Below are 20,507 nucleotides of genomic sequence, written 5' to 3'. Positions count from 1 at the left end.
TAGAGCTTATATCTAAGGCTCAGGTATGGACCAGCGACTAGTTATGCTGTTATAGGCTTTAGACTGCCGGGGGTCCTGGCACATTGAGCTCTTCTCTTTCTCTATCTTTCTCTCTGTGCATTGACATTATAATACTGCAGGCCACTCTTTTTAAATCTGCTTCTACTATGTAAGCAACAAAACGTATATACTCCTGGGAGTTAGTGAGCTCATGTCTCATATAGGTTCCTCTGGATGGTCTGGACCGTCTGCTCCTGGACCATCCTTCTGACTCCAAATACGACAACATAATAATAATAATACAAATAATAATACATTTCATTGCTTTTTTTTAAACATCTTGTGAATGTTAAATCTCAAACTGAGACTCTATACGTCATTGTGGGGTTCAGTGTACATGTACAAAGGAGCGTTGTTACAGCAGATTCTCGATGTAAAATGGATAGAGTATGATAAGGGCTGTGTGTGAACGTGTGTGTGTGTGTGTGTGTGTGTGGCCTTCCCTCCCTACATCTCTAATCCCTGTAACAGAGTGGAGATCATGAAAAAGCTCTTTAGCCTGGCTGGTCTCCACTTCTCCATATGTCAGAGAGAGCTACATTCTCCTTAAATCATCATTCCCACCATTTACCAAAGAACCCCCTCCAATCCAGTCCGCCATCCATTTATGTCTTTTTGTGTTGAGATAATTGTTGCTTTTGTTGTTTTTAGTTGCTGATCGAGAAGGTAAGAGGCCGAATGAAGTGAAGGGCAATTCTACGTGACAAACTGCAATCTGGTGTAATTCCCTCATTTCTATTTCCCTCACAAGACGAGAGAGAGAGAGAGAGAGAGAGAGAGAGAGAGAGAGAGAGAGAGAGAGAGAGAGAGAGAGAGAGAGAGAGAGAGAGAAAGAGAGAGAGAGACAGGCTCATAAAAAGTCTCACCCTAAATGGAACCCACTGCACAGTGAGTCATTTTGTTGCGATATAGCAACCATGAATGAATCTTTATTTTTAATCAGAAAGTGTCTGATAGCTTCAACTCCTCATTCCACTTGGATGGCAATTCAATATTTTTAAACCTGAATTTATTAATAAAACTGTAATGAAACCAACATCACCTTTCTTTCCATTCCAGTTTTCCTCCCCGCTGCAGTGTGTTGAAGTTTATTCTCTAAGACCATCAAAGCCCTGCTAAGCCACACAGAGCTCTGTACATGCAAACCTCTGCCACTAGTGTCGGACTGATTGTTCCCCTCAAGTACATCGACTTTGAAGTCCCACATTCATCGATCTCTTTCTCTTCTCTCCCGTCTTTATCTGTTTCTCTGTCTTGCTCACGTCTAATACCGTAATGATGTTCAGAGGCAGAGGAGGAGGAGGGGATTTAAATAAGAGCGCCGTCTTTCTCTCTCATTGTATTTAATGGCTCTTATTGTGAGAGCTGTCAGGCCAAAAGGAATCCCTGAAGGGGGATAGGGCCATTCCTTCTGCCACTCTGAAGAAAGGATGAAGGAGAAGTGGATCAGGAGAAGGAGTATGGCCAGTGTAAGTGGGCTAAGACCAAAATACGGAGATGTGAGAGTACCAACTACAAGTATCCAGGCTCCTTTCTGTGGTTTTGATTAAAACGCCCTGAGGAATTCTAAACAGGCCTCTTATTTCTTTCTCTGAGTTCAGAGCTTAATGTGTTGGAAACCTCGTCAGGGTTATAATGGGAGAGGGACGAGAGAGGAGGAGACTGAAAGAAAATGAGAGGCTGTTTACAGATAAAGCCATTTACCATTTCTCGTTAATCAATTAACTCATTCATGCTTAATGAAAAGACTAATTAACTCCTGGTTAAAAGGTCATGGGAGGCCTGTGGAGGAGACGTGGTGTAAGTGCTGAGAGCTCTCTGAAAAATAATAACAGTATGATAGTCTACAATAGGACTTTTAAAATTAGTCCCTGCTCATTTAACGCAGTGTCATGCATCGATTAAATGAGGGGGGTAAGTGAATGCATGCGTTTTTTCTGACGCAAATGTGTTCTCCTGTCTCTTTTCACCTTTCTAACTTTTCTTGTCTTTTCACTTTTCACATTTCACATCAGCTCATGTAAAATATCTTCTCATGAGTAAATAAACATTAGCACTGTCAGTAACATAAAAGGACACATGTCATTACAACATTTTTGGAGTAATAACTTCAATTCAAATTTCCCAAAACCTTCCTGCTCCTTTTGTCCAATCTGCTTAAACTGGCTCTTGCAGTTAAGTATTTATTCATTTTCTGTTAATAATAACAAAGGATTTGTCCTGTTGCAATATCATTCAATGTAGCTAACACCAATCACTAAAAGGCCCTGATACATCTGTGAAATATGATCAGTGCCTCTTTGTTTATTTGGCTTTTATCCCTGTTGGTCAATATGGCTGAATCAAGTAAAAACATAAAAATGAAGAAGCTGTCAGAAGCCCGGGCAACAATGGACTTTCGCCAACTACAAGTCTGAGGTCAGATGCCACAAGTTTGCTCTCTGATGTTGCTCTGTGAAACCTACTCATCAATATTAAGTTAGAAGGATGAAAAGGTCGTGTCATTGATCCCAAAGTGTCCAAGGATGCCTTGCAGGCACATTGAAAGGGCCCACTTGGAAGAACAGCTTGCTTCCACCACTAGTTTGAGCTTCAAACAGGAAAAGACAAAGCTGACCCTCAAACCAAGAGGAGCCTTGTCAGCTATGGAGAGAAGCACTATGCTTTCAAACACAAGCCAATCCCAAATGAAGAGGATGATATGAAACATGATGGGGATGAAGGAAGAACACAACAAGAGTCAAAGTGGGACAAGGAAGAAGAAGGACAACTTAGAACAGGGTTGCACACTAGATTATTAGTTGGTCAGACATCCAAAAGATTCCTCATCCAAGGCTTACTTATCCGGGTGACCTGTGCATTCTGAGGAATGCCATACAGATGGCACCACGACCAAGATAATGACCTAAGCTCTCTACTGCTGTCAAACAGTGGCTCATGAGAATGGATCTTAGAAGGCAGCATGTGCTGTGGAGAATATGCTACCACATTCTATTATGTGGGCTTCAACAGCAAAAGATGTGCACAATAAAGGACCAGATTAGGCCACTGAGTACTCAGGAGGCTGGTTGGAGGACCATCATCCATGTAAGATGAATGCAAGGCTATACTTTGGTCTGTCTTACAAAGGCCAGATGACATATACAGGAAAACTGACAAAGGCAACAAAAGACAAGGACATCTTTTGGCTTTGGCTGAAGTAGGAGATAAAGCGTTGGGAAAAGAACTCGTTCACAGTGCCAGTGTGAGGGAAAGGAAGAGCAATAGTGGTTTTCAAGATGATGAACCTCCAGTTGGCTCATAAGCAACAGAGGGCGCACAATCGGTGCTCCTTTCCAGCAGCATATACTGGCAAACTGAATATTGATCGATTGGTTAAGTCTTTTTTTTTAATAGAAAGAAAACACATGTGCGTACTGTATCCAAAATAATTGTGCGAATAAATTGATATCAATTAAACTGTCTGTATAGCTTACAAAGAAGCTCAAGCTTCTAACATAGCTGGTGCTTTGGGCAGCTATGGCTCATTTCTAGAGTTGGTCATCAGCAACAGCAAGGTTGGGGGTTCGATCGCCAGCTCTTGCAGCAACATGTCAGATGTCGCTTTTGGGCAAGACACATAAGCTCAAGTCGCTACTGCTGCTACAAATGTGTAAGAATGAATTAGTTATCCCTGATGGCCACTTTACATAACAGTCTCCACCCTCAGTGTGTGAATGGGTGTGACCTGCAGCGTAAAACGATCTGAGAAGTTGAAAGACCAGAAAAGCACTATATAAGCTCAAGTTACTGTTTTCCATCTGCGCTTGATCTTACTGCATCAACATGATATTTAATAATAATGATAATAATAAAATGCAATGGACGTCTGAAATATTCAATCCAACAAAATGTTTATTTGATCTGTGATTTTAAAGTCTTCGCTAGCTCCCTCCCTTTTCTTCATTTCCCACCTCTCTCTCCTCCTCTGACTGTGCTGCTCACTTCTATTAAAATGTGGTGAGAAGGGAAGTAAGTGAGAGTGGGTAACAGTTGGACTTAAGTATACAGGGCCTTTTGAGTGAAAGAGAGACTCTATAAAAGAGGCAGTGAGGCATGCTGGAGGATAGGGAATGATCTGCTGGCTCCTTCTACCTGAGAGTAGAAACAGAGCACACACACACACACACACACACACACACACACACACACACACACACACACACACACACACACACACACACACACACACACACACACACACACACACACACACACACACAACCAAGTACAAACACACACAAACACCATACCAATGAGCTCTCAAGTGCAGCTGAGAGAAGTTGAGAGAGGGGCAATAACAATGGGCCCCTGGGGATACAGGGTGACCCCGAGGAGTCTATAATTCAGAAAGGGGTTAGCCAGTCATTCACACACTCACACAATCTCTCTGAACAGACTCACAGGGGCAAGACCGGCAGTTCATTATCACTGAGGAGAGGAAGAGGAGGAGGAGGAGGGGGGGAAGAGGAAAGATAGGAGGAGGGCTGAAAGGAAGGGAGGGGAAGGGAAGAAAAGAAAAGGGAGAGAGAAGGAGTAAATAGATTTCCCTCGTGACTGAACACAGCAGAATAAGCTTCAGTTTCTACATTAACAATACTAGAGGCAAGAAAGAATAAAAACGAGCAAAGGTCAAGTCCATGGGGACCACTGATCCCTGAGGACTTGTGGAAGTCAGAAAAGAACAGAAAGCAAATTGGATGTATTTCATGGTACATGGATGCAAAAATGTAAATTTCAATCACAAGTGGACAGATTTACCATGTGAAGCTCAGAGATCATTAGAGTAACATCCCCAGGCTCTTTGGGATTCCTTGTCCTTTTAACTTTTCATATTTTTGCTCTGATGAACCAACTATAATAACTTAAAGTCATTAACTAACAGCCAACATGGCTCTCTTCTTCTGAGAGCATTACTTTAAAGGAAATGATTATGCAATCATAACAGAATATTTGTTTTAAGCCCAGCACAGTTTAGCAGATGGCTGTTCCGTCATGAGCCCGGGTCTGCTGAAGATTTCTGCCTGTTAAAAGGAAGTTTTTTCTTGCCACGCTATGACGGATTAAGCTGGGCTCTTGTAATATAGCCATCAGTAAGGTCCTTTACCTGCTTTTTGTAAACATAACGATGAGCATGGTCTTGTTACCTGCTCTTTCGTTAATGTTAACAGACAAACAGTGAGGTCCTTTACCTGCTTTTGTAAAGTGTCTCGAGATAACGCCTGTTATGAATTGACGCTTTACAAATAAAGATTGATTGATTGATTGATTGATTTGTCTACATGCATTCTTCCTTTGAAAAAAAAAACTTGAAATAATTCACCATATCAACATAATTTACAGCTTTTTTCTATAACATTTTTTTGAGTGTGGAATGTGAAAAAATCGAAATGGAAGAAAAGTGTTTTAGTTGGCCACATCTGAAGAAGACTTCAGGACTTGGGAGTCTTCGGAATGCTGCTGTGACGTAACCAACCTTCAAATGTGCCCCCGAAGGATGCAGCCCCTGAATTAAGACACGGCTCCTTTCTTTCCTTCTGTGCCCTTCTCAGTGTGTCATAGTTGTGTAATGCTAGTCCCCTTCCTTCTGCAGGGACAGTGGTACACCAGGATCTGAAAACAGGCATTTGTGCCGTGGAACCCAAAGGATTAGCTTCGACAGCTAGTTCCTGTTAGCTGATGGACTGTAACTGTCTGCCCATCAGCTGCCCGAGAGGTTCACAGTACAACAACAGGAAGTCAGGGTGGCAATCCAAAGTGTTCATCTTTTTGCTACCTGCATACAAAAGGCGCTGCCCGACAACAGGTGCAAATTCAAACTCACACTAAATAGCTTGTTTGACAAACTGGGCTTGTTTAATGAAGGAGGTGTGACTGAGCTGACACTGTGAAACACAGTCATTAGAGTTCATATGGCAGCATCGTGGAGTGTCACAGAGATAATGTTGTCTTAACAGTATGTTTTATCATTTTCAAATCCTCTGACCAATTAATGAATGATGCGAACTTTGTATAGTTGCAAGAGTTTTTATCTCATAAACATCTATGGATTGATTGTGCTACCTGCTGCTTTGAATCTGTGTGGTTTCCAGTACTTCATTTATTATAGAAATTCAGACTGATAATATGATTATCAGGGCTGGCTATAAGTCAGTATTAAGAGTTTTTCGTTGTTGTTATAGTTGTTGTTATTATAGTACGGCCCTCTTACAGTCTTACTCTGACTTCTTGTCCGTCTCTATTTGTCTCTTTTTTCCTGACTCACTCTCTATCCCACAATCAGAGGCTCAGTAAGTCGCAGCAGTTGGCGATTCACCATTTAGGTTTGGATCAGCTTCATATCTTTTCTATTTATATATATTTTTAAACCCATGTCAATTTTGCCATGCTTAAAATGCTCACATATGGTGTATTAATGCTTTGTCTCTACTTATAATATTTCTAAGCTTACACTTGTAATGTGGTTTGGAACAATAAAAATACAGATATTACTTTTGAAAGCTCTAAGAATTAGTTTAGTGCAATATCTGAGGTTCCTTCTCAAATATTGATGGATATTCTGCTGTCATAGCTAATACGTACTTAGTTAGGGGATAAGAAAAGCCCCCTAGTGGACAGAGTGGAAACATCTACAAGGTGATGGGAAATGATGAGAAACAGTGTCTTCAGTTTTGACCCCCGCCCTGATAATGTGGCACTATAAAAAATGATGAGTCATACATGTAGCACATCACATACAACATCTTATGAACCTGTATGTGTGTGAGTGTGTGTCTTAACATGGTTCCTCGTGTCCGTGTGTGTTAGAAGATACCACACAGAGCTGTGACTAAAGGAGCAAAATACAGACATTTCACACACACACATTCTCACAGACACACACACATACTGCAGTTTTTCAGCTCATTAGGCAGAGGGTTGCGTGTCTAATCAGGTTTTGTGTGGATGGTGCAGGGTCATTATGATCTAATTTCCCTTTAGAGGTTATTCAACTGGGTAGAGAGGGAGGGAAGAGGAAGGAGGAGGAAGGAGAAGGATGGTCCCGATCTAACTGGAACTTGTGCAGCATGTTTGGTCTTCACACTGATGAGAAAACATGATAACTATGAAACGCACATGCCAACCATAGAGGATCGTAGCTTTGATGGAAATGTCTTCTGTTCTTTGTTCCTTAAAGTTTGCATCCCTTTAAAAAGTTATTTGTTGAATAATGGTTAAAACATTAAAACCTAAGGTGCATTAATCAATATAACTTAAGTGAGCAAGAGAGAAACTCTGTGTGTGCAGAGGTCTCAATAAATGGCTTAAAGTTACCATCACTTCTCAGTAACATTTTCACCTCCAGAATCTTTTAGTGTATAATGTAGTGTAGTGTGTTTTACTGTAAAAGCCTTTAATTTAAGTGTTTTGGTTCTGTGTTACTCCTTTTAGGATCTAACTAATTTTAGCATTAGGAAGTTCTTTTCAGAGAAAATGCTACTGTGCTGAAAATGGCCCTGATAGGCTCCCACTTGAAGAAACTTGCTGGTTTTCTATAAGTTCTCCAGACCTGTAGAGGGAGCTCTAAATGAAACCCAAGAGAGAGATCAGCCAAATAAACTGTTTAGTAGACTACAAATGAGAGGGGAATTTGTCAAAAAACAACAACAACAACAACAACAACGACCTATGTCTGCTGTCCAGAGCACTTATTTAACTCATGCACTTCTACTCAAAGTTACAGAAAGTGTGATGACTCTTGTGTTAGTGTTTGTTATGTTTCCCGTTGGCGTCCTCTACTCTGATGCTCTGGTGCGCAGAGCTGAGTTCGTCAGCAGTGCTGTCAATTATGATGATGCATCCATTTTTGTTTTTTGTCAGATGACAAATAAAATAAAAATATGGACATAAACCAGCTTATCAACAACTATAACTATGATGACATAAACCATGTTTGAGAACTATATATCCAGCCTCCTTTGAAAATGTGATAGTTTGACCCATATCTAATCTGTTAACATGAAGGAGGCAGAGCTTATGACCTACACTGCTGCCAGCGGGGGGATTTCAAATGTTTTAATTTAATTTTGTCTTCAATTTGGGTCAGAAAACCTTTTTCTCCAAGCAAGCCAAAGCTCCGTATAGTCTCCTTAACATTCACCAAAATAGAGATCCACTTGCCCTGAAGTTTTCTCTTTTTGTGTTTGTCTGTTTTTGATGATGAAAGATGACTGACATAATTATGCAAATGAACTAAATCTCCTCAACTGACATTTTTTTTGTTTGTTGTGGTGGACAAGTAAACTATCTGACGGATAGAATTGTGTCGAATCAACTCATGTTTTCTTTGTAAATGTCAGCGTCATGTTGAGGCCAACTGTTGCTAACTTTGGACCCTTCGAGCTGTTTAAATTCCAAGCTGTTTTTTTTTTTTTTTTTTTTTTGGTGCAGGAACATGTATAACATGGGGGTCCAGTCCCTTTGTGGAAGTGTGTTAAATGGGTTAAAGAGTGGTGTCCAGAAGCAGCAGTGTGTGTCCTGCACAGCATGCAGGGATAAAGACTCCATATGTTACTGGTCAGTTGGCTTCAGCCCCCAGCCAGGAGGGCTGACCACCTGCCAATCAAACAGAGCTCCCACAACAATAGGAGGGAATCGGCTTGAGCCACCTACCAACACTTGCACACACACACACACACACACACACACACACACACACACACACACACACACACACACACACACACACACACACACAGAAGTATTGCAACGTTTTCTTGACTTCACTTGTCACACCCTTTCTGGACTTTAAAGGCTTTCTTGGAGGGGTCGCTGCTCCCTCTAGTGAATCTAAGTTTTACGACTGCAGGGGGTCTATCAATAACTTGCAAAATGTCTTCGCGTTTTTTAAGGCTTTTGTCATAGACTTACATTCATTAGGAGAAGTAGCTACCCCTCTCCAAGATGGCCACTGTGTTGACAGAAGACTGAACAGTGGCAGCTGAGGCAGCATGTTTGTGTATATATTTTGGTAAGTATGCAGATTAACAGAGAGAATGAATCAAAGCAGTAAGGATCCAGAGCACTAACAACAACAATGAGTTGTAAGACACTTCAACACTTTCTAAACCTAACGGGTACTGCAACATTTAGAGATTCTTAATTTATTCATTTTAATTTGACAGTGAACACCACCGTGCACATTTAAAATGGACTCTTGAGAGTTATTAGGATATTACTGCCTTTACAGTAAAAATGGTAAATGGATTTGAGCTTGTATTGGGGTTTTCTAGTTTAAGGACTACTCAAAGCTCTTTTACACGGCAGGTCACTTGTACACATTCACACCCTGATGGTAGAAGCTGCTATGTAAAGTGTCCATCAGTATAAGGCAGCTAATCCCATTCACACACCGCCAACGAAGCAGAGGATGCATCTTGGTTTACACACTGATTCCATTTTTTTCCGGCTGGGTTTTTCTGGATCTGTAATCCAGAAAGAAAGTTATGCGCAGACACCTTGCACACTGATTCCGGTGCATTTATTTTTCTATTAAGAGCGAACATTTCTCTTAATAGCGAACATTTGACCTAAACATTCAACATATCTCAGACTCATTACGCAGAGTGATCGAGCAGTGAAGAAGATTATCACTTTCTTTCACTCCTTTTAAGCAACAACGGGGTTGATCCATATGAAAGACTTAAAGTTAAAAATAACTCTCCATCATTGACAAGTGATGTCAATGATGGAGAGTTATTCCTTGCCTGTCTTGTTTTCATATGGATCAACCCCGTTGTTGCTTAAAAGGTCCCTTCCAGGTTTCCACGAGTGGTCCAGCTTGATGTACTTCTCCCCATGCTGGAACCAAATACTAATAAGAAGAACACCTATTTCAGTGAAGCAACTCATCCTATAGGGGCCGGCAGTATGGTATGACCACTAAACCCACAAACACACACATGCAAAAATACACCCACCCACAAACACACAGGGCTGGACGTGAAAAAAAGCAGAAAATCGAGATTATTACGAAAAATTATGACTGACGAAAGTTTTAGAGTCACGCAAACATGATTGACATAACATGAGATTATTATAAAGAAAGACAAAATGGCCTTATTGTAAGTGCCTTACCCAAGGATGTGTCAGACATTTGGAGGAGCTGGGGATTGGGACCACTGTACCACCTGTACACCAACTCTATCACTGTGACAAATACACACCTCAAAACAACACAGTAGTCTGGACGGTAAAGACATTTAATCATGTCTACTTCCCGGTGATATCAATGCAGCCTTGTGTTCCCACATTAAGTAACTGTAGTGCAGTAAAACAACAGATTAGTTTATGGAAACAACTAATGAAATGAAAATGGTTACAAGTTGTGAGAGAAAGAAACAGGAATGCTGTTTCCTCTCAGGGACTGAACCAAGAAATTCCACCTGTCCTATAAGATCGTCGTCGAGTGATTTCCCGGCCTTGTCTTTGCGTCTTCATTCGCTCGCATTAATCTTTTGCGATAACACTTCACTTCTCTCGCTCGTCTATGCACGCTGGAATTGTGTTTATCTTTTCAAGCGCTTTGAGAAGTAATTCAGGGACAATCATTCACTGAAGCTGCCCTGCCACCATGTAGCTCCACTCACATCAAAGCCACTAAATGATGCCTTTCTCTTGACGCTCAATTTGAACCATTCCTAATTCTTGCGGGAGCTTTTGGCACATTTGATTAGAAGATTAGAAAAGAAAGAAAAAAAACAAAAAATTGGAAGAAAAAAAAAATCTGAAAAGCGGCTTTACGAGGTGATTATAGACAATTGTGTGCGTTGACAGAGGGCAGGGTGTGTGGCCGCTGTCTTCAAGTGCTACTTCACAGTCACACTCACATGTTTGACAGGATTGAAGCTCTGACCAGCTTAGATCGGTGGATAGGCTACAAACACATCTCTGTTGTGACACATTTCAGAGCTGCTACACTCAACAGTCTGCTCTCAGGTGTATTACAGAGTCTGTATGTCACACATCAGAGGCATTTATCAAGACACCGCCTGAGGGACCTGAGCCATTGGTTAGAAGGAAATATCAAACTTTTTCTTTTCCAGAAACTTCTGGAGATTCACACCAGCTCTCCCGTTACACAACAGCCCTGGGTCCTGACCCGCTGTGTGGTCTGATCAGTTGACCTCAATTAGCACTTCAGATTCACAGCAAGAGTTGGAGGGGGGTGGAGCGTAGAGTGTCCAATGTGTTATCAAATAATTTAAAGATTCTGATCACAGCAAGAAATGGCTCATTTTCATGTCTGTTCACGTTGAACTGTGAATCAATAATCCATACTGTCGTGGAAGAAGCATGTCAGGTAGAAGGTCCTTCATTTAAAAAGATTCCTGTGTTTTGTAAACATGGAACTCAATGATTTAAAAGTTCAGAAGGATGCTTCGTTTGGCAGAAACAAATGAGCAGTAATGGCTGCAATAAAATCCACTTTAAACTGTGTCTGAAAGGCCCATGTTGAAATGGTAATTAGTCTATGGTGACAAACTGGCTTACTTACACGTTTATGTTCATTAACGTGCACTGTGACTCATGAAGTATTAAACTGGTATATTTGAATTCATTTGAATAGGTTCACTAACATGTGGACTTAAACAGTTCTTGTGTTACTGCTCTATTTCAGCCCTGCGACTTTCTGAAGCTGCAGCTAAACAAGAAGCCTTAGTCAAGTCCACATGTCGGTTTGGTGCTTCCTCTTGGCTAGGTTGGTATTTTTTTTTTCTGACTTTAGTCTTTAAAATAGAAATATATTAATATTTGTGTTACACTCTACTGAATGTTAAGTATTTATAACTTCTGTCATATACTTACACATGAAAGGCACACGAATGGAGCATAATGTTGAAACATGAGTTGGCTGTTTTATTTCTATAAAGTCTAGCAAAGTTGATTTTTGGAAGATAATCAGCTTCTTCTTCTTTTCTTTTTTTTTTTAATGAATTTGTTTTAATGTGTATCTGAACTCTTAACTGAAGTTACCATGGAGGAAAGCTGTCCTGATGTTAGCTTTTTATAAACTTGGAGAGTTGAAAGGCTGGAAACAGCAGAGAATAAATAAAATGTCTAATTCGATGTCAGAAGTTTATTTAACAGTTTATTTAAGTTGTGAATTCAAGTAACGTTGTCTTATTTTAAGAAAGACAAAGACACTAAGTCAACGTGTGTCTGTTTGTGATCAATGTGTCCTTTCTGTTCAGTGCAGGGAGGCTGTGATTTGTAATTCAGAGTCATGAGTAAACATCTTGGGACAAATGCTAAAGGTTGCAGTACTGAAGACACTTTTCTGTGGCCAGACATTTTTGATTTGTTTTACCTCAGGAGGACTAGTTGTGACCTTGGTATTAGCTAATGAGGATAAAACATTAAAGGTGACTGGTTTTATTACCTCTGATACTGACAAAACTGCATCTAAATCTCAATATAGCAAATAATCTTTTTTTTTTACCTGATTATGTTGATAAGGAGATGCATCATTTGACCACAGGGGGGAGCTCTGTGCAAGCTGATACAGTGTCCCTGATTCAGTCAGTTTAATAGTCTTCAGAAGTCAACACTGTGCCACTGTTTAATGAGAGGCTGATAAAACTATTATCACTTCACAAAAAAAAAACCTTAGGATTGACCCATCAGGCTACAAACATGCAGCAACCTTTGGTCTCTACAGTCTCACTGTGTCTCAGTCTGCTGTGCCTTGAATAATGTCTCTGATTCTCTGTGTGTCTGCCTGCAGGGATTCACTGAGAGGGTCAATCTTCAACGCAGCTTGATAGTCCTGCAGCCCTGAGGAAACATGTGACAGGTAACCATGCGCTCCTTTCATTCAAATGAGCAATTGAAAAGCATAAAGATGGTTGGTGTTCACACCTTCTGCGTAGAGCTGCAGCTGGCAGAACGCAGAGCCTCTGCGGACATGGGCTCTGACTCTGGCAGCTGCGTTGGCAGCAACTGGTGGAGTCAACAGATCCAGAGCCTGCAGAGAAACAGGATGTTTAAAGCTAACTCGACACTTCAGCTCTTCAGAAAACACACCAGCTGAATGGAACTAGAGTTATAATTAAAGATGATTAAAGACTTCTTTTCCCCATCGGCAGCGAGCAGCGGAGTGAAGCTACAGACCTGAGAGGAGTCCTCGAGGGCCTTGTGGAGGTTTCGTAGCTTCAGATGACATGCAGCCCTGTTGGAATACAGAGCCGGGATCTTCCTGTTGAGCCTGATAGCCAGGCTGTAGGCGTTCACGGCCCCGAGGTAGTCCCCAGTCCCAAAACATTTACTAAAAGAGAGCGTTCATCACGTTAGTCCATCAGATAAAAAACTCACTTTAAAACAGATCTGAGGGCAGGCTTCACCTACTCTCCTTTGCCCTTTAACCAGTCAGGATTCCTCTGCTCCTCTTTCAGGTCATTTAGTTCTTCGACATCTGCGTTTAGTGCACGCCTCGCCTCGGCTTGTTTCTGGAGCCACTGGTTGGTTAAAAGATCAGACAAAGACAATGTGAGTGCTGATTTAAGACTGACGAGGGACACTACTTTGATTAGAGGGATGCTTTTTTTAAAAAGTCTTTATTAGAAGAAAAGCAAAAAAGAACAGAATCTGTGTCATGCATCATCCACGACTAAAAAAGTAATGTTGTGACTAAAAAAGTGAATGAATTGTCATTGTGTTCTTTTAGAAAGACACTTTTTCCTTCTAATAACAATAATGATGTGAACATAATGTAGCAGGTCTTGAGATCAAGGCAGAGTACTTACAAAACTAGATTTCAGCCATTTTGGGGGGCTGCTAAAGATTGATGAAAGAAAAAATGACCCTTTGATGTACAGTATGAGTCAACAAAGCTCTAATCATGGTTTCATTTTTCTGTGAACCTATTCATAGTTTATTTCTTTTATTCCAACTTTGTGACCGGACTGCACATGTCCACATATAAAATCTTTTGTTCCAGTATGAGTATGGCTTCAAGGTGTGACCGTGTTGACTGCAGACTTACAGAGAAGAAGCTCTCACCTCTTCCTCTTCTTGCACTCTTGACTCCCTGAGAGCTGTTGGAAAAACTCGAGGAGTAAAGCTCACTTGAATGTTTCCTACAGTTCTTGGAGCAGGCAGGTCCGCTTGATTCTTCTTGCTGTTTTCGGCACCTTTACTTTTTGGATCTAAAATCAACAATGTGTTCATTAAATACTATATTAGAGTTAACCAATGACATTTGGACAGGGTGGAAATAACTTACTTGATTTGATCTTTCCTGCATCTGAACATCCTTTTTCCTGCTTAGTCACAACTCTCACTTTGCTTTGATTTTCTCTCTGACTTTGAAGTTTTAGTTGGGTTTCTTCTTCTTCTAACTTTTGTTTCTGTCTCAGCTGCCATGCTGCCAGCTCGGCGCTGGTTTTCTCTCGCTCAGTGTCCTTCATTTTCTCAATACGATCCCTTTCTTCCTGTTCGAGCTGAAAACAAGTGAAACATTCTTTCTATAAACCTTTGCAGATTTGATATGAGGAGGTCATGAGTTGATTTTGTACGTTACCTTCATCATTGTCTCCAGTGCATATTTTTTCTCTGCATGCTTTTTCTCCGCCTTGGATTTGGACTCTGAAGAAAGCTTTTCCTGGTATTTCAACAGAGCCCTCTCTCTGATCCCCTTCTTAGTTTCTTTATCATCTGAAACACATTGATTCATAATGGTACACGGATGGGATTAAGTAAAGGTGACATAACAAATGCCCTGAAAGCTGATCCTCAGATGAGTAGCACGGCTGTGCCCCTGGCCCCCATCGATCCTCAACATAACAGATTCAGCCTTCTCTTGAGTAAAAATGATTATAAATATAAAGATACACAACAGTTTGTCCAAACATTGGTAGCATTTTTTTCCCAAAGGTGTCAGCTAAATTAATGGGTGGATTTGACAGAGAAATCAAATCTAATTTATTTGTATACACCCGGGATAATAAACAGGCAGGATTTCTCCCTTGTAGTCCTCGTGTTCCTGTTGTCCACACTTCCTTGCCTCTGAGCTGGAGGTCGGAGCAGGCGGTGCATGAATGAGGACGGCGGTGGTTGTGGTGACCGAGCGTCGGCTGGTTGTTGGTATACTTTGGCAACTGAATATGTACCACTGTTGCACTCTAACCATGAAGAATTTTAGTAATAAATGTATTAGTCTGAAAAAACTGACACCTTCACTGAGGATGAAGTAAAACAATTTTTTCAAGATACATTTTCCATTTGTTTCAAATACATCAATAGTTTAACTGTTGTGCACAGGTTACAGGGAGCAAAAGCAGCATTTTCGACAAGTAAAAAATATGATACATATATTTATCAAGCATTTATCCCTGCTGATGTATTCACTGAAACTTTCAGGGCTCCTAGTTCAACTGATAATACAGGAAAAAGCTCATCAAGCATCATCAGAGACAATGGCACATAATTAGAAAAGGAAATTCATGACATTGTGAAAAAGTTTATTTAGAGAAAAACAAGTGGGGCTTGATGTTCTTACTTGTACTTATCATCAGGTGCTCCCACAACTTGTTGGTTTTCTTCTGCAGACCGATCAGTGCAACTCCGTTTCCAACCTTTGCCGTGCTCATGGCATCATCCACAGGTTCAAACAGGAAGGCTTCAAATAAATAAGGTGGGTAATGTACCTGCAAGACAAGAACCTCATCAATGATTACAAATGTAAGACTTGATTTTAACCAATGACCTTTCAGTGTTTCTTTGTGTTGTATCTACACAGATGAGCAAGCTAGTAAGACAAAGACAAAGATTTAGATGATTTTTTTTTTTTTTACAAGAAGGGAAACATCACGCCCAATTCAAAAATCATGCACATAGCCTACAAGAAAAAAAAAGAAAAAAAACCCAGCAACAATGAGTGTAGTTTAAAGGGGTACGGAAATAAAGGCTAATGCCTATAATACCACAGTAAAACGAGGATCCTAGAGTGCGACTATATTGTAACGTTTGCAGTATCCTTGTTACGTTGTTGCCGCATTATAATCTTTACCTTGATGTATTCATCTGTAGACATGATGTCCACTCTCCCGACTGTGGCTCCTTTTAAAGGCACGCTGATGTAAACAGTCGACTCTGTCTGTGTCCATGAGAAGTCTGTTACGAGCAAAGGCATCTTCGTCAGGCTACAGCGAACCTTTCGACGTTTGTTGTTGTGTTTTTTATCTGATGGACTGGCGGAAGCGGCTTCACAGTTAACACTTAAATAGTAACTTAAAAGTAGCAACTTAATCGGGCCAAAAACTAATTTACTAAGTAGGCCTACGACAAGCTGTGAACGCCAAACCATACTACAGGATCATAGCGTCCTGTTACTATGGTGACCAAAGCGGCATCGTGTTGCCTTCACGATTATTGGAAAAATAAGAGTCGAGGTATTGCACTGATTGACTCATAAAATATAAATGAATTAATAATAATAAAAAAAACAGTCAATGTTCTCTAAAGGAAATTTAGAATGTATACAAACATAAACTAAATATTGACCTTACTTTTCACTTAATGCTGCGGGTGTTTTCTCCACTGCATTCATGCAGGCTTGGGTTACCCCCTTTGTGCTCTCCAACATCAGAAAGACCTTACCTGTCAGAACCTTCAGAACATGCTGGCACAGGCTCTTGTGATATCATGCATTGACTATTGCAACTCCCTCCTGGCAGTTCTTCCTACATACACTATCAAACCTCTGCAGATGATACAAAATGCAGCAGCATGACTGATCTTCAACCTACCTAAAAGAACACGTCACTCCACTGTTCATCTACTTACACTTGCTCCCAGTCACTACTTGTCTCAAATTTAAAACTCTACTGCTTGCTGACAAAACAGCAACAAAAATGCCTCTTCTTTTCCTGCCTCCTGCATGCATAAACTCAGTCTGTCTGGGGTTCTTGACTTTGTATTAGCCCTGCCTTCCAAGACTGTCGCAACCATGAGGGGAACCACTGTGGAAACTATGTCTTTTCTTTTCAAGGCATCCAAAAATGAGGACAAGGACAGCCATCATCAGCTGAGGATAAAAGGCCCCTGAGGCTGAGGTGGAAATGTGTGTTTTGTGTATACAGATGGCCACTCAAAGATACTGTTCCTTCTCTGTGACTTGTTCCATGGGACTGACTGAGCGTCAAGCACAAACATTGAACTGTACTGTGCTTATCTTTACCTGATTACTCCTGTACTTGTAAGTTAACATTAAAATTATTACTAATATCTGTTGTCTTGTATGCATTACAGGTAGATTTCTATATGGGGAAAATAGAGTGTATAGAGCTTATTATAGAAACTTGAATGCGTATAAAAAGGTATGCCATGCCTTTTTATGTATGTTAATATTCTATATTAAGTCTGCATGTCTGTATATTTATTTTATAACCATGACTGGAAGAGGTAAAGAAGGGACTAAAGGAAAGTCCAAATAAGGGACTAAAGAATGGACTTAAGGAGAGGTAAATGAGGGACATGAGGGACTCAAGGAGAGTTAAAGGAAGGACTTGAGAAGAGGTAAAGGAGGGACTAAAGGAGCAGAAGAGGGCCAGGGTCTTAGAAGTCAAACAAAAATTACCCAATAGTAACTGTGATTTTTGAGTAAAATTATTTTTCAACAGAGGGAAAACTCAGCAGTTTTTGTGATTGTGGGTCATTTGGTGAACCAGTAAGTCCTTCATGGCCGAATAAGCAGTCTCAGCAAACCTTCTCTTTAAATACGTAACTCAAACCTAACGCTATCAAAAAGACAAAGAACAAGAGGAATATGACAGCAGCAACATGTTTCGGTTTGTGTTCAATGATTTATATTTACAAAGCTGTAATGAATCAGAAGCTCAAATTGAAAGGTTATTTTGGCAGGAAAAAAAGTCATAAAAATAAATTGGTAAGCTTTGCGATCATGTCTGATGTACATATGTTTATCTATTTACACAAACGTTGTATTTTTCAGCTTCATCTCTCCATTTGCAGCTCGTTCATCATGAAAACAAGCTGTGAGACTGAGGTATCCTCTGGTTTGGTGTAGCTTCAGGTGTTCACAGTGTTCGCAGCATTCAGGAGGGAGGAGAACAAAGAGTCTGGTCTTTGTTTGAGCACATCTGGATGACCTAACTCTGCCACCTGTCAGACACATTGGCTACAGTCAGTTTAAGGGTCATTAAAAACGTCAACTTTGTACGTTCCTTTTTTTCTTACCTCTCCGTTCTCCATGACCAGGATGCGATCTGCGTCTATCACAGTGTTGATGCGATGGGCAATGGTGAGCACGGTGCAGTCCTGGAAGGCTTCTTTAATAGTGTTCTGGATCAAAGCATCTGTCTCTGCATCGATGGATGCAGTCGCCTCATCCAATAGAATAATCTGATGGACAACAGGAGGGACAATAAGAGCAGTCCAAGAGATGGATATGGAAGGTGGAAAGCTAAGTTGACATTTTTGACCAAATAAAGAGGTCAAGAAGCTCCAGCAACACTTGAAGTCTAAAGATTCACTTTATTAGACCAAAGTGTTTCCGTTTGAAGCCTTCATTAGGATCATAAAATGCCCCCAAATTAATGGCAGGACAAGACACTTCACAAGTGGGGATTTAATAACAGAGTTAAGATGTCACACACAGTAGTCAGCCATAGACGCAAGAAGTGGAGAGGCAGGAGAAGAGAAGTCACGACCAGTTTCATTGGTGTTGCAGCACTGACAAAAAGTTGATGCAACTTTGAGGTGTCTGTGCAGAGGCGCTTCAAAATGAAACTTAAAAAACCTTAATATATCAGAAGGGTTGAATTTACAAACCTTGGAGTTGCGAAGTAGGGCTCTAGCCATACATATCAACTGCCTTTCTCCAGCAGAGAAGTTGTCTCCATTCCCCAGAACCAGAGCATTTAGTTTTCCCTCCTGTCGAGCAATCTGAAGAAGGAATGTGTTATTTTTTTTATCCTGACATTTCACAAATTTGCACATCAATCCAGGTCCATCCAACACACATATCCTAAATCAGAGGATTCAGAAGTGAAAGATAGTGCTGTATATCTGCGTATGGCCTTCACTACACCACTGTTTACTTCTGTGTTCATGAATTGTGTCGCATTATACTGTTACATACTGAATCCTTCATGTAGGTCTTCTCCAGCACATCCCAGATCTCCTTGTCTGTGTGGTTATCGAAGGGGTCGAGGTTGTACGTGCAGGCGAACACACCCTTCAGCTTAGTAACTTAACAAGTGCGGGTGTAAAGCTCTGCTGAGTAACATGTTAGCTTTGGTTACCTGACTGTGCCAGTAAACAGCACAGGATCTTGGGGGATGATTGACAATCAGTGCGCTCCAGACCACAGCAGAAACTCCGCTGCATTTGCAATTTAGAGATGCCTGGGGAAATGTAGCTTCTGTATAGGCTATCACATTATTTGATCAGTAGATTAGCTTTAGTGCTGAAAAGATATTTGATGTGGAAAACAGAACCACGCTACTGAGAAATATAGTTAAACTAGTATCGCAGCTACCCAACGCTGTGTTTTCAGGCAAAGTAAGCAAAACTGACATTGGTCCTACACAGTACATCCCCGACACCCTCTGGCTCTACATAACTGGATGTCACATCCCCGGGTTAAGTTTTCTGTTTATTTCTGTTTTCCTCATGTTTCTTGTCTTGTGCTTGTGTTTTACTCTGTCACTTACTCTGTGTCTCGTTTCAGGTTTGTTGGCTGCATGTCCTTCCCCCAGTGTGTCTCAGCCTGCTGATTACCTGATGTGTCTCACCTGCGTCTTGTTAACTCCACCCCCTGTCTTGTATATAATGCCTGTTCTCCCCTCATCCTGTGCCAGTTCGTCTTGTTCTTTATAGCAGCGATACCAGCACTTTAATTATCTGACTTCTGATCCTGATCTAGTTCTGTTCTTTGACTGCCTGACGATTTTGTACCTCTGCCTTTTTCTGATTGACCTCCGTTTCTGACCCAGCCTGCTGTTTTTGTACTTTTGCCTTGGACCTTTTGACTACCCGTGTATCGAACCCTGCCTGAATAAATGGACTGATTGTTTTACACTGAGTCGTGCACTTGAGTCCTTTGTACTGGCCATGACAGACCCAGCCGACTCAGACCTGGTTCATGGCGCCATTAAAGCGCAAGGACAAAGGATTGCCTACCAGGACAATCAAATCAGCGCTCTCTGCCAGCTGGTTAAAGAGCTAGCTGATAAGCAGGAGTCTGCGCTGTCCGGCTTCGGAACTCACGGGAGGGGTCACCTGTGTCTCGCGAAGAGGCTTCCGTACCTGCCGCTTCTACTACCGAAGCTGTTGTAGAGGTGCCCACACCTGCAGCCATTTTTGGACCTCCAATTCAGTTGTCCCGTCCGGAGAGATTTTCTGGA

General features: G+C 41.1%; 2 protein-coding genes across 3 annotated transcripts; both read right to left on the bottom strand.

Annotated features, from left to right (window-relative positions):
- Positions 1 to 12,497: 12,497 nt before the first annotated feature.
- Positions 12,498 to 16,482, bottom strand: dnaaf4 (dynein axonemal assembly factor 4). 2 transcript variants are annotated; one of them, XR_013779263.1, is made up of 10 exons: positions 16,148 to 16,482; positions 15,638 to 15,785; positions 14,660 to 14,793; positions 14,363 to 14,579; positions 14,140 to 14,285; positions 13,486 to 13,595; positions 13,252 to 13,405; positions 13,000 to 13,105; positions 12,615 to 12,915; positions 12,498 to 12,567 (listed from the first exon to the last, which is right to left on the bottom strand). XR_013779263.1 is itself a non-coding variant. In XM_079346223.1 (9 exons), the coding sequence occupies exons 1-9, from the start codon at positions 16,442 to 16,444 to the stop codon at positions 12,812 to 12,814; spliced, it is 1,416 nt and encodes a 471-aa protein (XP_079202349.1). In that variant the 5' UTR covers positions 16,445 to 16,482; the 3' UTR covers positions 12,498 to 12,811. The 2 variants fall into 2 exon arrangements, 1 of the variants encoding a protein (XP_079202349.1); XM_079346223.1 differs by having other exon boundaries at positions 12,498 to 12,915.
- A 1,464-nt stretch (positions 16,483 to 17,946) lies between these two features.
- On the bottom strand, positions 17,947 to 19,316 carry LOC306825772 (ATP-binding cassette sub-family C member 12-like). Its single transcript, XM_079346730.1, has 4 exons — positions 19,241 to 19,316; positions 18,931 to 19,044; positions 18,337 to 18,501; positions 17,947 to 18,261 (listed from the first exon to the last, which is right to left on the bottom strand). The coding sequence occupies exons 1-4, from the start codon at positions 19,250 to 19,252 to the stop codon at positions 18,169 to 18,171; spliced, it is 384 nt and encodes a 127-aa protein (XP_079202856.1). The 5' UTR covers positions 19,253 to 19,316; the 3' UTR covers positions 17,947 to 18,168.
- Between the last annotated feature and the right edge of the window lie 1,191 nt (positions 19,317 to 20,507).

The sequence above is a fragment of the Symphodus melops genome (assembly GCF_947650265.1).
Source record: "Symphodus melops genome assembly, chromosome: 6".
In the NCBI taxonomy this organism is placed as follows: Eukaryota; Metazoa; Chordata; class Actinopteri; order Labriformes; family Labridae; genus Symphodus; species Symphodus melops.
Note: the sequence above shows the minus strand (reverse complement) of the source record. Positions and strands in the feature narration are given on the sequence as shown.

Excerpts from the sequence above, each read along its gene's own strand:
- LOC306825772 (XM_079346730.1), bottom strand. Across the intron at positions 18,502-18,930 it reads CCCTACTTCGCAACTCCAAG|ATTATTCTATTGGATGAGGC; the intron begins GTTTGTAAATTC and ends GTTGTCCATCAG. Across the intron at positions 18,262-18,336 it reads TGGTCATGGAGAACGGAGAG|GTGGCAGAGTTAGGTCATCC; the intron begins GTAAGAAAAAAA and ends TGTGTCTGACAG.
- dnaaf4 (XM_079346223.1), bottom strand. The coding sequence starts at position 16,444 with ATGGTTTGGCGTTCACAGCTTGTCGTAGGCCTACTTAGTAAATTAGTT. Across the intron at positions 14,580-14,659 it reads CACTGGAGACAATGATGAAG|CTCGAACAGGAAGAAAGGGA; the intron begins GTAACGTACAAA and ends ACTTGTTTTCAG. Across the intron at positions 13,406-13,485 it reads TGGTTAAAGGGCAAAGGAGA|TAAATGTTTTGGGACTGGGG; the intron begins GTAGGTGAAGCC and ends GCTCTCTTTTAG.